Below are 20,179 nucleotides of genomic sequence, written 5' to 3'. Positions count from 1 at the left end.
TGAACACCAGTCCACAATTATTAAAAGTTATGTTGTCCAATTCAAGGGATTCCCATCCTCTCCATACCTCTCTGTACCTGTTATGGTTACTTCTCACAAATCTATGCAGAAACAATAAGTAGGCCCCTTTTTCTAACTGGGTATGGTTGAGGAAGTCTCTCTCAAATTCAGGGACAAAAGATTTTATTCTTATTATTCCTTAATCCCAAAACAGAAGGGGAGATGAAACTTTATCTTTGTTCTACATCACTGTAACATCTTCATACATCAGATTAAAGTCCATGTGGTCATTCTTGCCTCCCTAATTCTTTCCCTCAATTCCATAGATTAGTTTGGGTCTCTTGACCTTCTAAAATCCATACTTACATCTCAGTATCATTCAGTGTAGAGAAGTTCCTGTTAATGACCTTGGATTACTAATACAGCTCTTTTGCCTCTCCGCTAGTAGTTCTGAGGGTTGTACCTGTGTGCCTACATATTTGAGTACACAAGAAAAAAATGGAGGATTAGACCAAAATAAATCTCAAGAGGTTCAATAAGGACAAGTGCAAAGTCCTACACTAAGGACAAAACAATCCCATGTACCAGTACAGGCTTGAGATTGAATAGCTAAGCAGCAGCTGTGCAGAAAAGGACTGGGGGGTTACAGTGCACAATACGATCAACATGAACCAACAATGTGCCCTTGTGAAGGAAGCTAATGGCATACTGGGCTGCATTAGTAGGGGCATTGCCAGCAGATCGAGGAAAATGATTCTTCCAGCCTATTTGGCACTGGTTGGTGAGGCCATACACACATGGAGTAATGTGTCCAGTTTTGGGCCCCTCACTACAGAAAGGATGCAGACAAATTGGAGAGAGTGCAGCAAAAATGGTGAGGGGGCTAGGCCACATGACTTCTCAGAAGAGGCTGAGTGAACTGGGCTTATTTAGTTTGGTTCCAATTTGGCACAAGGGTACCTCTCTGATGAGGTCAAAAGCTTATCTCAGGCCCCTCTTTTCTTTGTCTTACTGCACCCTTCCCCCTCCACACACTTGTGAGAACCTGCCCAAGGTCACTGGGTATGTTTTGGTATACTTAATGCATCATGCTGTGGTTCACAGGAGCTCCCTGCATAGGTGGTTGGGATTACTACATCTGCCAAAGAGACACATAGTGGATCAGGTAATCATTGCCCTTTTAGATGTCCTCTCCTTTTTTCAGCTGCTGAAAGGGCCAACCCAGATATGCAGCAGAAATTATACTCACAGAAGCCTCTGTTGTGGGGCAGCCCATTTAGATCTGCTGGAAGTTTACAGGAGATGATTTTCCAAGAGAATCCTGAACAAAAACATTTGGGAACATAAGGTTGTTGCAAAGAGATTATAAGGCTTTCCCATCCATGGGTCTGATGATAGAAACACTTGTAGACAGTATCAAATCAATGCACTCAGTCAACTGACAAGTAGGAACCAGGACATTCTTCCCATTGTCAAGTTGAACATGTTGTTTGAGCAGGAAATGTTAGCAAAAATTGAAAATTATTAGAGAATATTTACCTGGATACCCAAAACATGATCTTGTAGATTTCAGTAGTGACAAGAAGCCACTGCTGTTTAAAGCAGCAGAAGCACTAGTAAAAAGCACAAGGATTGATCCTCTAAGAAAAATATGCACTTTTCCTTGATTAAAAATGAAACACTACTATAATATATAGGTATCAGTTGAGCACAATGTTTTATTGATATATTTAAAAATTTTAAGGAATTTGGAAGCGCCTCAATCATTATAATAAAATAAATTGTAAATACCTATATATTTTGGTATTTGATTTTAGTTTTTTTATCACAGAAAATCAGAGCTCCCCATGCCTCCTTTACTCACCAAGATGCAGGTCCAGTTGTGGCTGTCCTCTCTGCTGCTTTGTGGCATTGAACAGCCCTGATATGCCAGTACCCCGCCCTTGGCCATGCCGTTGCCCCTCACTCCCAAGCCACAGCCCCCCCAGCTGTGTGGGTGCCCCTCACTTCTGACCCACAACTCTTCCCCCCCCCCCCCCCTTTTGCCAGGACTATGGGATCCAGTGGCTGTGTTCTTCCCACTCCTTGCCCCGTGGGCATCCGTCACAGCCAGCCAGCAGCACCCAAGGCCCAGTTGCCATGGCTGGAGCGGAGGGAGGAGCATGGAGACGCTCTCCCCACCCCCTGGCTATGGGTGGCGCAGCCTGAGCAGAGCCTCTGGGGGAAAGTTGTAGGATGCCTGCTGCAGGGCTTTGGGCTCCTCCCCCTGCTGCCTTCTTTCTGGGGGTCTCCACAGCCCAGTGGGCAGGACCCAGAGTGGGGCAGTGAGACTTGTTGCTGCTTCTGGGACCGCTGGACTAGCTGCATTACCAGCAGCCTGAGGAATAACAAACTGGGGGAGGCCATGCTGCGCTCACCTCCTCCAGCTGCTCATGTTGGGCTGCGGTTCTACCCAGCTACTGCTGCTGCCCTTGTTGCCCCCGATCCCACCTCCCCTCCCCTCCAGTTGGTTGGTGGCAGGAGGAATCATAGAAAATTAGGGTTGGAAGGGACCTCAGAAGGTCATCTAGTCCAACCCCCTGCTCAAAGCAGGAGATTCCCAACTAGAACATTCTAGCCAGAGCTTTGTTGAGCCAGGCCTTAAAAACCTCCAGAGATAGATGTTTTTGGGTTACCTAGATACCTCTCTAAGTAACCCATTCCAGTGCTTCACCACCCTCCTAGTGAGAGAGTTTTTCCTAATATCCAACCTAAACTTCCCTTGCAACTTGAGACTACTGCTCCTTGTTTTGGCATCTGCATCACTGAGAGCAGTCTAGCTCCACCTTCTTTGGAACCACCCTTCTGGTAGTTAAAGGTTGTTATCAAATCCCCCTTCAGTCTCCTCTTTTCCAGACTTGCCCTTGGGGAATCTATGTTGACTGTACCTGATCTCAACCTTCCAAGTGCTTAGCAATGGAGTTCTTGAGGATTGATGTGAGGTTGACTGGTCTGTAGTTTCCTGAATCCTCCTCCTTCCCTTAAAGCTGGGCACTATTTGCCCTTTTCTAATTGTCTGGTACCTTCCCTGATCACCAGAAGTTTTCAGATAATGGCCAATAGCTCTGCAGTCATACCAGCCAGTCTAACATTGAGAACTGCCTTGTCTGATTCCACTGGGCCTGGGTAGTGGTTGGAAGCAGTATTATGAGCATTAGCAGTCTAGACCAGTGGAAGCCTACTCTTCACAGGGAAATTACATATAATAGATGTGTGCAGGATTTCATATTATTCTTCTGACAGGACAGAATTGTTCATTTCCACCCATCTATTCAGAGCTATAGATCAGGCCATCTCTTCACAGAGGATGTCAAAATGATTAACACAATGTTTGTAACTGTGTTACCAGTTGGTTGGCATGCCTTTCCCACTTACGTCCATAAGAACATAAGACATGCTATATTGGGTCAAATCAATGATCCATTTAGCTGAGTATCCTCTCTCTGACAGTGGCAGGAGCAGATGTTTTCAAGGTAGATCATTGAACTGGGCATATTTCTGTCTTCTGGTCATTACTGTCCCTGGCATCCAACATCATTGTTTAGAGATGACAGAAGAAGCATCTTTTGACTGTTCTGTTTAATAGCTATCAATAGATAATCCATGAATTTATCTAGTCCCTTTTTTAATCTGGTTATACTATATGCCTTTACAACCTCCTGTGGTAAATACATGCTGCATAAAATTGTCCCTTGCTAGTTCCAGTCCTGTTCCATACTGTTTTTAGTGGGTCCTCTCTAGCTGTGTTATTCTGAGACTTGGTGAATAACAGTTCCCTAATCACTTTGTCCACACTCTTCATGATTTCGTAGATCTCTATCATATCCCCCTCGGGTTTCTCCTTTCCAAACTGAAAAGTGTTTTTAGTCTCTTCTGGCATGGATATTGCTCCATATTGCTGATTATTTTGACTCCCCCATTCTATACCTTTTCTAAACTGGCTACATTCTTTTTGAGATGCAGAGACCAGAACTACACATAGTATTCAAGGTGTGGGTGCACCATTTGTATAGTACCATGATGGTGGTATTGATTTGTGTAGTAGCATGTGATGTTTTTAATCTTAGTGATGGGCATCATTTTATTAGCTTTTTGGTCACTGCTGCATATTTTGAGCTGAAGTTTTTAAAGAACTGTCTACATTGACTCCAAGGTCTCTTTCTTGAGTCATAACAGCTTGTACAGAACCCAGCATATGTGTGCTTTTTCCCTGTGTGCATTCCTTTGCAGTCATCAACATTTGAAGTTTATCTGCCATGTTTTTGCCCACTCACTTATTTTGGTGAGATCTGTTCTTCAGCTACTTTTCGTTAACTTGGGATTTGACTAGCTGAAATAATTTGGTATCATCTGCAAACTTGGAGATTTCACTGTGCATCCTCTTTTCCAGATCACTGAGGAAAATGGTGAACAAAATTGGGCCTAGCACATATCTCTGTGGGACTCCACTTTTTACTTCCTTCCATTTAACACTACCCTTTATTTGCTTCCTTTAACCAGCTCTTGATCTATGAAAGAACCTCCTCTCCAGCCCTGTGACAGTCAGTTTTATGAAAAGCCTATGGTGAAGGGACCCCATCAAAAGCTTTTTGAAAATCCAAATACATTATGAGGAGGGTCTTGCAAAAGACACTGAAGTTAATAAAAACTTTTAAAAATACATAAAAAAAATAGGAAGCCAACAAGTGAGTTGATGGGACCATTAGATACTCAAAGCATAAAAGATGCACTCGAGAATGATTCTACTTTGAGCAGGGTGCTGGACTAGATGAACTCATGAGGTCCCTTCCAGCCCTACTCTCGATTCCTAATTTAAAAAAAATAAAATAACATAAAACATACATTAGTAACAACTATATTAAGTAAATGAACATGATGGTCTTAATGACGTGTTGGATGTGAAACTTCTGGTTAAATTCTACTTTGAAATGTCTGAAAAGCTAGATTTTAGCATAATGACTCTAGAGCTAATTAATATGTTAGAGCTTTTATTTTGAAATATTGTATATTATAAAGTTGAATTTTATAAGAACTCTTTGAAGAACTATTCTGTAGGGGGCATGAAATCACTTTCAAAGCAAATTTCATACTTTTTAATATGACTTTTCCTTTTTATTTCAGAACCTTAATAAACAAGCATTTGATCTTGCAAAAGTCCTACTGAAAAGGACAGTCCAGACCATTGAACCGTGCATTGCTAATGTATGTAATGGAAATGTTAATATATCCTTTTGTGACTGTGTATGCTTTAGGTACCTACTAGCTGCATGTTCACAGTCTTTATCTATTGCTAGATTTTCTTTTGTAGTTTGGTTGAAGGAAACACATAAATAGCTTTTGTAATATAATCCCCCAAATTATCCATTTTATCCCAAAGTTAAACAGCCAAACCCATGTTGTGATAAGAAGCTTGTCTTCCGGGGATATTGATCATTCAGAACACAAGAGCTATGAACACTCCACACATTTGAAAATATGACTTCTTTATTTCTTGCCTATAGGCAGTAGGTTTAAATTTAAGCTATAGGTGTAAATTGAAAAAGCTAAAATAAGTGGCTTATTTTATTTATATCTTAATCATGTTCTGCTTAGAGCTATCTAGAGGTTTGTTTTTCACATTGATGAAAGGTAATTCATTTGTTATATATCAACAATAAGATATTGAGATTATTTCAGTAAAGAATGCTGGGAAGTGTTTGGTTTAGTTGGCCATAATATTCCTCTGTTGTTTCTGAAGGAGGTGGTGGTGGTAGTAACAGTAACATTTTTCAGGTACATACTAGCACTTGCATTTGTCTCTCATTTGTAAATGCCCATTAATCCTTTAGCAGCCATATGGGTATTGTCCCAATTTAAAAAAATATGGAAATCAGACTCAGAAAAATAAGTTTTGGTTTAACTTTTCTGATTAGATAATGGTTTAGTTTAAAATAGACCCCGTTTAGTTTGTGTTTAATAAAGATATATGAACAGCATGGCCATTCCCAAATAATCAGAAACCCTGAGAATGACTTTGAAATGCAAAAAAAAAAAAAAAAAGGGGGGGGGGGTTCATTTCTCTTCTGTGTTTTAGTCTTAAGGTTTAAAAATATCAGCTCAGTAATAGGGAGGACTAGAAAATTTCTTTAAAAAAAATGAAATTCTTAAATAATCTCCTGACCTTAGGGGTGTGGGGTAGGACTCTTTAAACAAAAGTATACCCAAGACACACAAGTACAATTATAAGTATTCATACTGTGTTGTTCTTTAAAACTGAGCAGAAGTTGATAGTCCTTTGGCTTTTTCACTCTTTCAGTACATGGTAAACTGTAGTAATTGGATTAATTTTGCTTGCTTGCTTGCTTGCTTGCTAGTTAGAGAGCAAAAAAAATTGACTCAACCAGGTATTTGCTTAACCTTTTTTTAATGAAATTTTGATGGATGGTTATTCATTTTTAGTTTGTCATTCTTTTGCTACATGTTGATTACTGTTGTTGCTACTGTTATTAGTAGGAATGGTTTTCCTGTTCTATTTTAGATATTTTCATTTTTCAAAACAATTTCATTTGCCTTAAGTCATGAATTCTAAAAGGTATTTGACTTTTTTTAGATTTTCTGGAACAAAAAATGTAGTACTGCAGGGAGAACACCCATTTGTCTAAGGAGTGTTATGATGGTCCTTATCTGTTGGAATTAATGTGTAAAGTAACTTAAAGGCAGAATACATTTAAAAAAAATTCAGTACTTGCATTGATGGGGAAAAATCTTGTGACAAGTACAGTGTTTTGTGTTCTAGTTTTTTAATCAGGTTCTGGTACTTGGAAAACCTTCAGTAAGCGATTTGTCGGAGCATGTATTTGATTTGATACAAGAGCTTTTCGCTATAGATCCTCACTTACTACTCTCCGTCATGCCACAGCTTGAATTCAAACTGAAGGTAGGATACAATGTAGTTCTTGAAAACATCCTTCAGTTTCAGGTAACCTGAAACCACTTTCATACTTTATAACTACACTTTGATGATGCTTTTGTTTGCAGATTTGTGTAGCCTATCAAAAATTTTGTACTTGAGCAATACTAGCCTGAAAAAAGTGCTCTAAAAATGGGATGTAAAATCTTTCTCTCTTGCTCTGTAATCATTATCAGCCAGTTTGTCTCATTTTTAAAGTGAGGAGGATGCCTGAGTTCCTTACTAAATTGGGGGCTTTCAAGTACTAATATTAGTATAATATTATTACTAATATTAATTTAAATAAGCCTTTTATACTAGCTATGTAATTAAAGGATATATTTAAAAATATATAGCTTCCAAGTACATGGTAAACAGATACTTGTCAGTTACTACTACTTTTTGCATTGTTTCCATCTTCATAAAGTACAAAATACTTAAGTGATATTAACAATGCATATAGATTAATTTCTATATGTGATCTTATGTAACAGGAAATTGAAAGAGTTGGTAGGTTTCAGATATTGTTTTACATTTTAAAATTAATATTTTAATATAACTTGTTGGGGGGAGGAAGAGGAATTCTGTAACGTAAGAATACAAACAAGATGGTATAGCATCCTTTACAGTTACTGTTGGGTGGATAATGATTGAGAATTTCTCTTTCATTTTTAGAGTAATGATGGAGAAGAGCGTTTGGCTGTTGTTCGACTTCTGGCTAAACTGTTCGGTTCTAAAGATTCTGATCTAGCCACGCAAAATCGTCCTCTATGGCAGTGCTTTCTCGGACGGTGAGAAAATACTCAAACAGATTTACAAGCTTTCATTCTTTACCAGTGTTACATGCTCAGAGTAATCTTAATAAGCAATGCTGCATTCCAGCATTTTGTATTTTCAGTACCTATAGTTATTTCAGTACCTTTTTATTAAGATGGCAATAATAATATTATTAATAATAATATATCTTCTATCATTGCCATCTTAATAAGATGGCAGTACCAAATGGTTGGGATTTCCTAAAAGTATTATTGCAATCTTTAATTTTTTTGTTGCTGTTGTCATATTTGGTCTAATAGGGAAGGACTTTGATAAAAATTAGTCTTTGTATTCATTACTATTATTTTGCTTTCTAAAACTGTTTTAATAGAATTGAAACTCAACATATTTATTCAATTATGTTATTTGCAAAGATGATTTATTAACGTTAATCATTTTGTGTCCCTCTAGATTCAATGATATTCATGTTCCAGTGAGATTAGAAAGTGTGAAATTTGCCAGTCATTGTTTAATGAACCATCCAGATTTAGCAAAAGACCTCACTGGTAAGATGCCTAAATTACATTTTGGACTAATCTGGGATGGAGGTATAGGGAAGATGATAATTGTTTAATGTACATAGTAATATAATTCTAAGTGGTATTAAAACCAAGTTTGCCAGTATTTGGTGGAGGACTTGGTTAAGGTACATTTTCCTACATAAGGCAAGAGCCTGGAATAGATTTTCATGACAGCCTGATAACATTTTTTTTTCCTATCTGCATTATTGACAATATTATATGCATTATTAGTTTATTACAATAATTTCAAATTATGATAAAGTATTTGGTTTAGCTGAGATGGTTATCTATTAAATATGCAGAACAGTATTTTCAAAAATACTCACTGTATCCTAACTCTGCTTCATTTAGTTTCCCACCCATGCTGATTCTAGAACACGTAATTTCTACGTCCAGTGTCATGATCAGTTTTAAAATGGTAAATTTAAGAAGTAAGAAAGAGAGAAAACAAAGGCACAAACTTTGTTTTTAAACCATAACCTTATGGTATGTGCTGAGCCTATAGTTAGTTTTTCTTTCAGGGATGATTACCTAGTAGGAATTGAGTGCTCAGTGTCACTGAAAGCTAAGTTGTGTATCTGTAAACATTTATCCTGAGTCAGACATTTGTCTCATTACTGAAGATGAATGAACAGACTTTTCATAAAATGAATGACTGAGTCTAGAATATCCTTTTTCCAAAAAAAAAAACTTTCAAAATGTACATAGTGTGAAATAAGGCATTATTAATTCTCCGTTTGTGTACCAAATATTGTGGAATACCTGAAAAATACTAGCTGTGACTCTTTACTTACTATTGATGATGCTCCAACCTTAGTTGGCTCACATTTTGCTGTTAGCATATCTAGCAGATCTCTCCTCAATAATATTAATTTGAAAAAATAATTTCAAATAATTTGTCATGATAGAAAATAGCTGGACCTTGTGCTGTAATTACTGAAATTGATATTTTATGATTACAGAGATGTCTGTCATGACTCCATATTGAAGGTTGGACTAAGATTTACTGTTAAAGTAAAATTAAATCTTAAATTTCCATAACTGTTACTCCAGATTTTTATAAAGAAAGATTAAAGAGGTTAATGGTTTAGAACTCGAACTTTCACCTTGGAAAGTTTTCTGATTCAGTGCTGTAACTTATATATGTGCAAGGATTTCTAATTCTAGTTCAGTTATTAAAGTGCTTAATTTTCAGTGATACATATTAATATTTACAATGTAAAGAAATTGCATTATGGCTATAATAAAATACTTGGTAAAATAATCCACAATTAAGAAATCATAGAACAATGTGTTACAAACATTATGAGCTGAAATACTGAGAAACAATGAGTTGAGTTACAGCCTGTTGGAATTTTCTTCTTTTTTGATTCGGGCTAACCTTTAATGTTTTCCTGTTTTTAATTTAGTTTTTTTTATATTGTAAACATCTTCACAATCTGGGAAGGTATCTGTTTTATGCAATGGTGAACATGCCCCTGGCACTTACTATATCATTTTAACAATAAATTTCAACCAATTAGATTTTACTTGATACTTTTTTTGAGAAATGGAGTTATAAAGAAAACTGTGCAGCTATAAACAAAGACTTACAGTTACAAACAATATAACTTTAATCATTTAATATACTAAGTGCCAGGAAAATAGATGTTCCTAATATGCATTTAGTAGATACCATAGTATAGTTGTGGTACTTTTGTCTGTCATTTAATTGATTAATTTTCCTAATGCATTGTCATATCTTGTATATATACAACAAAGACACTTGAATATACCATTCATTACAGGTGATTTTTTTCATTGTAACAGAGTACTTGAAGGTTAGATCTCATGACCCAGAAGAAGCTATTCGACATGATGTCATTGTTACAATTATAACTGCTGGCAAGAGAGACCTGTCGTTAGTCAATGACCAGCTACTTGGCTTTGTAAGGGAGAGAACATTAGACAAACGGGTAAGATCTTATACTGGTTTTCCATAATAATCCATTTTTAAATGCAACTAGTAAGTTAAAAAAATGGTAAAAGAATGGAACCTTCTATCCTATGGATCTGTGTGTTACAATTTTAATTAGCAAGGGCCCACAACATTTTACAAGCTGCAGGCAAGAACAATGGAGCCCCAGTCCAAAGTGGGCCAGGTAGCTTTCATTGTGTGTGAGTGGTAGGGAGATTATATGTGGAACATCTTTGTGGCTTGTTTTGACATTTTATGACCCTTTAAATTGGTTAAACCTGTGGCGTATTACCATTTATCTTATGGTTAACACATTTTTCATGTGATAAATGTAACTTCTGCCAGGGATTTAAAGAGATTAAATACTTGTACCACATGATTGTTAGTACTTTTAGTTATATTAACAGAATAAGCAAATATAAGAATGGTCAGTTGTTTTACTGAAGAGTATAAACCAACAGCTAGCTTAGATACAGAAAAAAATCTCAGTGTGAACTGGACAATCAGCAAGATACATAAGATAATAAGAAAGTAGGGCTGGAAGGGACTTCACAGGGCAATGTAGTCCAACCCCTTGCTTGAGGCATCATCTCTGACTAAACCATTCCAACCAAGTGTCTGTCTCCTGTGTTCTTAAAAACTTCCAAGGATGGAGATTCCACAATTTATGTTCCAATGCTTGACAGCCCTCAGAGTCCTCCTAATCTCCAACCTAAATTGCCTCTGCTGAAGCTTGAGGCTATTGCTTGTAGTCCTGTCACCTATGGCCACAGAGAAATGCCCATCTCCATCTTCCCTGTATAACCTTTCAGGTATTTGAAGATTTATCAAATCTCCACTCGGTCTTCTCTTCTCTATACTAAATAACCCTAGTACTTTCAGCCTTTCTTCATAAGCCTTGCCTCTCAGGCCCATAGTCATTTTTGTTGTTCTGCACTAGACTTTTCAAACTGTCCACGTCCTTCTTGAAGCATGAGGCCTAAAACTGAACACCAGTACTCCAGGTGAGGCCTCACCAGTACTGAATAAAGAGGAAGAATTACTTCCCTTGATTATTTTCAAGTAACACTCCTGGTAATACAGCTCAGTATGCTGCTAGTTGTTTTTGCAGTAAGAGGACACTGTTGGCTCATATTCAGACTATGGTCCACTGTAACCCCCAGGTCCTTCTCTGCAGTACTGGAGCCTAGCCAGTCATTCCCCAATCTGTATGTGGACATGCAATTATTTTGTCCAAAGTGCTGGGGTTTCCACTTGTCCTTCATGTATTTAAGGAAATAAACATGTCAGTCTCTTCTGATATGGCTGCTCCCTTTAGACAATGTAAGAGATCTTACTGGCTCTTTCTGTTAATACTATTTTTTCACCAGTGGTGTAACTAAGGGTAGTCAAGGAGGGCACCAACCTGGGCCCCAACTTGGGGCAGATGCAGCTGAAAGATTGGCAGAAGTCACTGCTGCCCAGACTGCAAAAACTGGGCACTGCTTTTTCCTTTGATACTTTTACTATAATATGAACGTATTTGTGATAAATATTTAATGAAAACATTTTTTTTCTTAAGTGGCGGGTAAGAAAAGAAGCTATGATGGGTCTTGCGCAGCTATACAAGAAATACTGTCTTCATGCTGAGGCTGGCAAAGATGCTGCAGAGAAAGTGAGCTGGATAAAGGATAAACTTTTGCACATATATTATCAGAATAGCATTGATGACAAGTGAGTCAATTTAAGCCTTCATAAATTTTTTGTATAGTGATAAGAAATATTCTGAAGAAAAGTATGTACTTATCCTCAGAATGTTATTAGACAGTGCTAATGATTTTCTTGGTATTGGTGCTTTAGGTGTGGTATATAGGTCCAGAATTCATTTTTTCCTCAAGTGAATTACATGGTAGAATAGCTTGAAGTTCTTTAGAATGGTGGTTAGAGGGTAGGGACTTGCTTGCCCTTAAAATATTGTCATGGAATTTGATCTGAAATGACAACCAACTTTCTTGCATGAATTACCTGCTGTCTAGAAATTGACAGCTTTTGCTTTTCTTACATTCAGTTTGTGTTTCCTTTAGTTGAGGTTGATTTTGCAGCCAGCCTCTAGCAATCGGCATTTCATCAGCCTTTTTCATACACCACTGTGGCACGTTTCTTTCAAAAGCTATTCAGAGTTTGACCCTTCAGAAATGAAAAAATAATAGCAGTGACTGCTTCTTGCCATTCCTGTCTTCCCATGCCTCCTGCCCCATCAAAACATCCCTTGGCAAAGGGAAATGTTAGTTCTGGGCCTTTTACAACCTTTATTACTGTGTAAGTCTCCACTGGGATATGCAAGATGAGAGTACAGCCCAGTTTTCTGATATGGCAGGTCCATATCTCAGTCACTTTTTTATCTTGCTATTTCTTAGAAAGATTCTGCTGTATCTTGGGGCTACTCAAAAAATGCTTTCTTAGAGTCTTCGATTTAGGGGCTAGTGCAAAGGGGATAAAAGTTTCTTCCTCCTGCCAATTATAATTCTTCAGATCAATAGCACATAAATGTATATTCAGATACTCATATTGAGGCTGCAGAGTCAAGCCCTGAAAAGTAAAAAGGAAATTTCAGAAAAGAAGGTCACCCATATGGAGTAAATTCTGCAGAATTGCATCCTTCCAGGGACATACCTTATTCAGTGCACAGCATGGATAGTTAGCTAGTGAGTGGGGAATGAATCAAAGTTACATAGCAAATGTGGCAGTTGTCTTTAATTTGTCTGCCTCATTTGGTTTACAGAAATTGGAGTATAGTGGAATGTGAAGTGAATGAGTCAGAGAACTGAAGGAAGAGAGAGAATGGTCTCATGCTTAAAGTAGTGAAGAGAATGGAATGCTGTCCATACTCCTTTCACAGACTTTTATTTGAGATGCTGAACAAATGATTTAACATTTCCCAACCCATTAGGCTTTGGCTGTTCATTCTCTGGGTGCACAACTTGAGAGACTTAGGGCTTAATTTTCACAAGGACTTGGCGCTCACAATTTCTGTTGAGATCAGGGGAGGCTGTGAATTCTTAACACCTGCAGTCTTAATAGCAGCAGTCTAATGTGATTTGGTGGAGTCTGAGTTCTAATCCTGACTGCTGCTGACTTCGGTTTTAAGGAAGTCACTTATTCTTTGGACAGTTTTACCATCTGTAAAATAGTGGTAATAATACGTGATTACCTCACATTATTCTTTCAAGGATTAACTACTCAAGGTCCTCACAGAGCTTTGCAGATACAGACTGCTATAAAATGCTACATTTTCTAAAAAGCACGTCCTGCATGTCTCAAGTTGGCCACCTAATTCTTTAAGCATTCAGAATTAGTCTAGCTTTTTTGCAAATTTTGGCTTTTTCTTCTGTGACTCAGATGCTTTTCTTTAAAAGTCTTGAGAACAGTGAATTATAAAGATAAAAAAAAATACTGAGCAGCTGCCTCTGTGCTTATATGCTATCCAGTTGGTGTACAGAATAAGACCATTTCTGCTGGGGGAGGGGGGAGTACATGTTACCCCAGCACACACAGAAGGGGACCAGAATGAGTGTGCCTCAAGTAACCTTAACTTTTCCATCTCCTAACTTTTTAGAGCTTGATTTTGCAATTCTAAGATACTCCTTTGAGCATTTGTCCATATGCACGTTCCACTGTTGGTATGCATGGGCCCTATGTGCTGAAGATTGGACACTTATGGCCAGCAATATCCTTATGGTGCCCATGTGTCCTGAGATTTCTCATGCTTTGCACTGAGGGCATAAAGAGAAGAGTGAACCAACTATATTTCAGCTTCTCTCAACTGGCTTTTGACTCTAAAAAGAATGTTTGGTGCCTGTTTTCAAACCACCAGGAAAACCCTGTGCTTAACCATTTAATTTGTTGTTAATTAGCCTGGCAATATATATCAGTCTTTTTTCTTTCTTGCAAACCTTTTTGGATTCAGGAGGTCCTCCTTGAAGTTGACAAGCTTCAAATATTACCTCTCTTGTGACAGGATCATATAGGCAAACTGCGGACACTCTTAATGTCTCCATTACCTGGGGGAATCCTATATTCTAGGGAATGATTTATCTGTAAATCATTCATCCCTCGAGTCTGCATGGACAGGAAGTAAAGAGCCCCTCCTGGACAAGTCTGCAGACTTAGAGTCACATTCAGGATTCCAAGATGCCTCCTGGGAATCAGAGAATCTGAATTCAAGCCCTACAGGGTACCAGAATGCGCTTGGTGTATCCCCAGTCTACCAAAACCAACACGTTCTCTTACCTAATGAGAAGATTGGCAAATTCTCCAAGAAGCATTTATCCAAAGCTTCCTTGTGCTACCTTTCCACTTAAATTTTGTGCTCTGATCAGTTTTTTGTGAAGTCAGTCCATAAACATGGTGTTCCAAGAACCTGTAATCAAAGCATTATGCTTGAGGAGCTTTTCCCTGTGGCACCACCAAAGCTCCATCATCAGCCTCCTACTCTTATTATTCCTTTGGAGTCCTTGGCAGTAGTGGTTCTCTACCAGTGGTACTGACTCAAGAACCAGGACTGATTCAGAAGGAGGTAACAATACTGCTTTGTCCACATGCCACACATTAGTCTACAGCACTGGTGAGGTCTGCAGTATAAAAGGTATATTTAGCCTTCCGGAGCTTAATTTATTGCTGTTGTCTTCCTTTGTTTCCTCCAGTGTCTGGACCATGGTCTCTGTGACACTGAGTTTATCTATTGTCCGACCAGTGACACCCATGTGTATTGTCCTTGGACCACCTTATATGTTCACTCTTTCCACTTCCTTAGTAGTGCTAGATGATAGCTAGGGTGTGGAGTACACACACACAGGTACTCTCCCAGAAAGCTTCTTTCGTCTTTCTCAATGTCCCCAAGGAGTCTAGAACAGACAGGAGGATGCCCAATGTCTATTACATGGTCCTTGGTTTCCGATACCTTGGTTGCAGGTCCATGTTGAACTTCTGGGTTTCTCAAAGGAGTGACAGTTATCTGACAGACCCATCCATCCCTGATTCATGGCTTCTGATGTATAGACTGCCTTGCCCACTCACCTGTCTCTAGGTAGTGAGAACACCTCTAAGACTGTGGTCTAGCCTTCAGACATGGGAGACATACAGATTTCTTCATCCCACTAAAACCAAGAGTAATTCTCCTGGCACCTTGCAGCTGAATGACTTTAGGGATTTCCAAGATGTCCTGAAAAGAATGAGAATAGTTTTGCATTTCCCCTTGTAAGTGGTTAAGGAATTTGTCTCGTTGACTGTTGGACATTCTGCTTTCTCCTTCTGTGTGGAAAGTAACTATAATAATAAATGATACACTTGTGAATCCAGCTAGAAGAGGTCTGGTAAACAGCCATACCAGTCTCCACCCTCCTATAAAGTGAGCAAGAATTACTAAATCTCATCCAGAGTGACAATATTTCTACACCTGTCCACTGCTATCACCACTGATTTATGATGGAGACTAATGAGAAATTGCACCAAAATAGAACCACAACAAAAGATGAAGACAAAGAAATGGATTTATTCAGCTGTAAAGTGTACTCCACCATGATCTTGCTATCTAGAGTACTAAATATCAAATTGTTACTAGGACTTTACAGAAGGAGGTTAGCTTCCTTCATGGACAAGTTACTGCCAGAGAGAAGTTACCATCTTTGGTGATACTTGGATCAGATTATAGGTTATACGCTGCTTTAGGTACAGCTGATAATGTCCTGCCCGGTATTGATAGTAATAAGTCACGTCATGCACCAAGGCTACAGGGATCCAGCTTCTCCAAGAAGATACAAACCCCTGTGGATGACCGACCATTGGAGAGAGCAGAGTTTTTCAGTGCTAAAACAATGTCCTTTTATACTTCGAAGGATTCAATAGCATCTCTTTCATCACTCTGTGCGTACAACCTAGTATCTAAAAGAAAGGATAGGCAGCAGTCCTGTACTCCACAAAGACTAGCCCTGTAATCTTCCTATCATAGGTCATTAGAATCACCAAGAAAGAGTCTGTTTCAGTAGGAGAAGGCAACTTACTTTGACCATTCCAGTCTACCTTGAGGCATGAACAATAACAATAACAATTTTGTTGGGACTGCTCAAGATTCTGAAATGGGTAATACATCTTGTTTCACATGGTGCCTACTTCCATTTTTCCTTCCTAGTCCTCTTCAGGGTTTTTTCTCACAAGATACTACTATAACAAGAGATCATTTTAGGAAGAACTATAGAAGGTGATTCCTATCTTTGTCAGGGGAAGATGATTCTATAGTAATTACTTTCTAATTCTGAAAAGAAAAGATTAATGACAGCTCCATTCCTGACCTCAGGAACAGCCCAGCATGCTTATACACATGCTGAAGATCAGAAGGTTTAGGATTGATATCCTTTCTGAAATCAAGGGGACTGGTTTGCATCTCAATCTTCAATGTGTATATTTCCACATATCCAACATAGGATATCAGGAGCATCAGAGATTTGCTTTGGGTCAAAACAGTTACCATTACAAGAACTATTGACTGTTCCAAGTGGTCACCAAGGTGCTAGTAGTTTTAGCAGCATACTAAAGAATGTTTTGGAATTTTCTCTCTTGGTTAGTTGCCTGTGGACTTAGCATCACATTTGGATGAGTCAGTATTACCACCACACCTTCTGTGTCAGATAAACTCAGACATTCTGCCTACGAATAATAATACCATTTAGGTCATCCTTTAGACTCTGTGATTAGACAGATTAGACCAGGAGAGGCTGAACTTCCTAATCCTAATGACAAACCAAAATCTTGACACATCCAAAAGCCTAAGGAAAACAGAAGTGTTAAGATGCACATGCAGCAGTCTGTACATATATGTGTGTGTGTGTGTGTGTATAATACTGTCCACTGCTTAAATAAATTTTCATTAAATACCTTTCTTCAGGAAGTACATTTGAACTGCCCAGGACTTGCCTGAGGTGCACAGGCAACAGTTTGGCTCCCTCTGGCATAGAGAATGAAGGGGAAAGCAGTCTTAATCCAGAGACTCTCCCTAAATTTTGACTGTGTAAAGGACTTGCTGTGAGATGATATGAACTCATCTCTTTGTTAGTGTGTGGTCCACCACTGCTTGTGTGATTTTAACAGCTTTGTTAAGAATTTTTTTCTGTAAATGAACCCCCTTGAGCTTTTTTTTAATATGTTTATAGAATGTTTTGTGATCTCGGAAGCTTCCATATCCAATGCTGCATTCAAAACCAGTGCAGTCATTGTTCTGAGATATCAAGATCCTGTCTCTAAATAATCCAGTCCGCTGTTTGGGGTCTCCAGTAGTGGAATGTGCATATGGACAGTTCTTTGAAGAAAAATGAGATGTTACTTACCTTACAGTTCCCTGAGATGTGTTGTCCATGTGCTCCTTCACAAACTACTTTTCATTTAATCTGCCTCAGAGTCCTTTACACCTGGGTTCCATGGTTGAGAGGAAACTGATGTGAGGTTGGTGTGCTCTGCTCTTTATGTTCTTGGTGCAAAGCACGAGGACTCTGAGGGTGTGCGTGCCCTGTAGGGATACTCCTGGCCAAAAGTCTGCAAACGCAAGCACAAGGGGTGCATGCGTATCAATACTAGATTGTGCAGATAGACAACACATCTTGGAAATATTCCTGTTACTGTAAGGTAAGTAACTTATTTTATTTTGGTGTGTGATAGTATACCCTGTATAAGTGAAGCATGTATTCTCTAGTGTATATTTTTTTATATTTTTTTTGTATATGATTTTGTAAACTCTTTATTGTAAAGTTTATCAATGTTTTTATAGAAGTTAAGATGTTTAACTTCTGTTCTCAGTTATTTTAGTTTCCCCTTTTCTTTTTCTTCTTAAGTATATTTTGGTGCATTCTTCTATAATTTTCAGTGTTTATTCTAAGCTTTCTTTTTAGAAAGGTCAGTAGTTTTAAATATGTTATGTCTCTCCCTCATGCTGTCTTTTAATCTTTTCTTCTGAGATGCTTTTCTGAATCTGCTTTTCCCTTCTTTAATCTTTTTCTTTTTTTTCTTTTGTGGGTGTGCATGCTTCTTCCTTTCCTTTTAGATAAATATGATACCAAAGAGAGATATTGAGGCTGTAGAGAGGTGGGAGAGTTTGATTGGTGATAAACCCCCACAGTGTTTGGGCAGCTGTAAAGTGCGAGGGTCAGTTTGCTTGGGGCATTTCTTCTATAGTCTAACAATAGCAATAGGGGGGCAGTCTATAAAAGCAGTCTGAGAGAGGACAGTTTCTTCCTTCTCTCCATTCAGGTGAGAGGAGGTTCCAGTGCCAGATAGATCTGTTAACTCATCTGAAAAATATGCATGTATTTGAAAATGTGTACAATGTTAACAATATTTTTAATTTTTCATTCATTGCAGGTTATTGGTAGAGAAAATCTTTGCTCAATATCTTGTCCCACACAATTTGGAAACAGAAGAAAGAATGAAATGCTTGTACTATTTGTATGCTAGCTTGGATCCAAATGCAGTCAAGTGAGTATAGTTAGTAAAACAAACTGATGGATGCTCTCAAAAGGTATTTCTTTCTTTTGGGTCTTTTCTGACATATACCTAATTTAGTCATATAATTGGTAATGAAATTATTTGACCCTAGGCAAGTAATGCGAGTACTTAATTTCTCTGAATTTAGAGAGATACCTAGTTTGAAATGAACTAAATCGATTTTTATATATTAAATTATTCTTTACATAGGACACTCCTCTGCAAATACTCTGGGTACAATGTTTGTATAGGAATCACTGTGTAACCACATTAAAAATAAGTCATTAATCGCTAGTATTGTATGTAACCATAATTTCAAAGTATTTCTTTCAAATACGTTTCACAAAAGGTAGGGTGGGGTGATACCATAGAGACTGACTGGTTGAGAGAGGCATGAGCCTTCACAAACAACCCACTTTGTCAGATGATAAATACAAGCATCTGACAGAGTAGGTTGTTGCCTATGAAAGCTCATGCCTCTATGAACCAATTAGTCTCTATAGTGTCACCCTGACCTCCCTTCTGCCTGATTTCAGACTAATACAGTTAAGCATCTCCCTTTCAAAAATGTGTTTTAAAATGCTGTTTTCAAATCCCCCCCAAAATTGATAATTAGTCCATTTTTAGTATTTTCAATAAATGATCTAATGTAATTAATGAACTCTAACAAGTTATTCTGAGTAAAATTGGCTAAATGGTTGAACATAATGGTCAAGAGAAAGAGTGATAGTTGAGCAAAATACAAAGATCAGTTTTGCAACAGGATTCTAGAGCTAGAGTTTGAAAAGGATTTTAAAGATGTCAGTAGACTTTTAGTACAAGTATTATGAGGCTTCTATTTGTACAGTGCTGTGACCAGGGGCAGTCTCATGGCTGGTCACAATGTCGACCTGCCCACCTGTCTAGGGTAGTCCTGCCTCACTGCCACGCCTTGATGTAATAGTACTTAATGTAATGAAGGAGGCTGCCCATTTTATGCCCTGATGCCTAGGGCATTATACATGGCTCTGGCCTGCCCTTTACCATGTCCCATGCCTCATAGATGGTATCCAATCCCACTATTACTCCCCCAGCCCCATTGCTGGGCTGCACTCGGCCTCAGGCGTCCAGAGACTTACCTTGGCCACATGCCCTCTTACTGGGGCTTACATTTTCAAAGTATTGGGGCTGGCCTATGCGCAGTCCTTCAGGCCCCTCACACAGACCCTACGCAGTCTACTACTTGGCATTACGCCCCCTCACTGAGGCCACTATTCTGTCTCCTCACTGGGGCTGTGGGGCTACACCCTGTGGGTCTCAGATGTCTGTAGAAATGCCTGGATCCCACTCTTGGCCTGTGGCCCACTTAGGGCTCAGGCATCTGTCGACATACCTGGACCCTGCCTCAGGCTCCACTCAGTGGGCCAGGGC

General features: G+C 38.6%; 1 protein-coding gene across 3 annotated transcripts in view; it reads left to right on the top strand.

Annotated features, from left to right (window-relative positions):
• The window catches only part of PDS5A (PDS5 cohesin associated factor A), a 128,617-nt gene that overhangs the window by 50,654 nt on the left and 57,784 nt on the right, over positions 1 to 20,179 (top strand). For all 3 annotated transcript variants that reach the window (XM_006258476.4, XM_006258477.4, XM_059721644.1), the window contains exons 7-13: positions 5,161 to 5,241; positions 6,815 to 6,955; positions 7,643 to 7,758; positions 8,195 to 8,289; positions 10,114 to 10,259; positions 11,823 to 11,974; positions 18,647 to 18,760. In XM_006258476.4, coding sequence (XP_006258538.1) covers positions 5,161 to 5,241; positions 6,815 to 6,955; positions 7,643 to 7,758; positions 8,195 to 8,289; positions 10,114 to 10,259; positions 11,823 to 11,974; positions 18,647 to 18,760 — 845 coding nt within the window. The remainder of the gene's footprint in view (positions 1 to 5,160; positions 5,242 to 6,814; positions 6,956 to 7,642; positions 7,759 to 8,194; positions 8,290 to 10,113; positions 10,260 to 11,822; positions 11,975 to 18,646; positions 18,761 to 20,179) is intronic.

Source organism: Alligator mississippiensis, chromosome 2, assembly GCF_030867095.1.
Source record: "Alligator mississippiensis isolate rAllMis1 chromosome 2, rAllMis1, whole genome shotgun sequence".
NCBI lineage: Eukaryota > Metazoa > Chordata > Crocodylia > Alligatoridae > Alligator > Alligator mississippiensis.
This window is presented reverse-complemented; position numbering and strand designations above follow the sequence as displayed.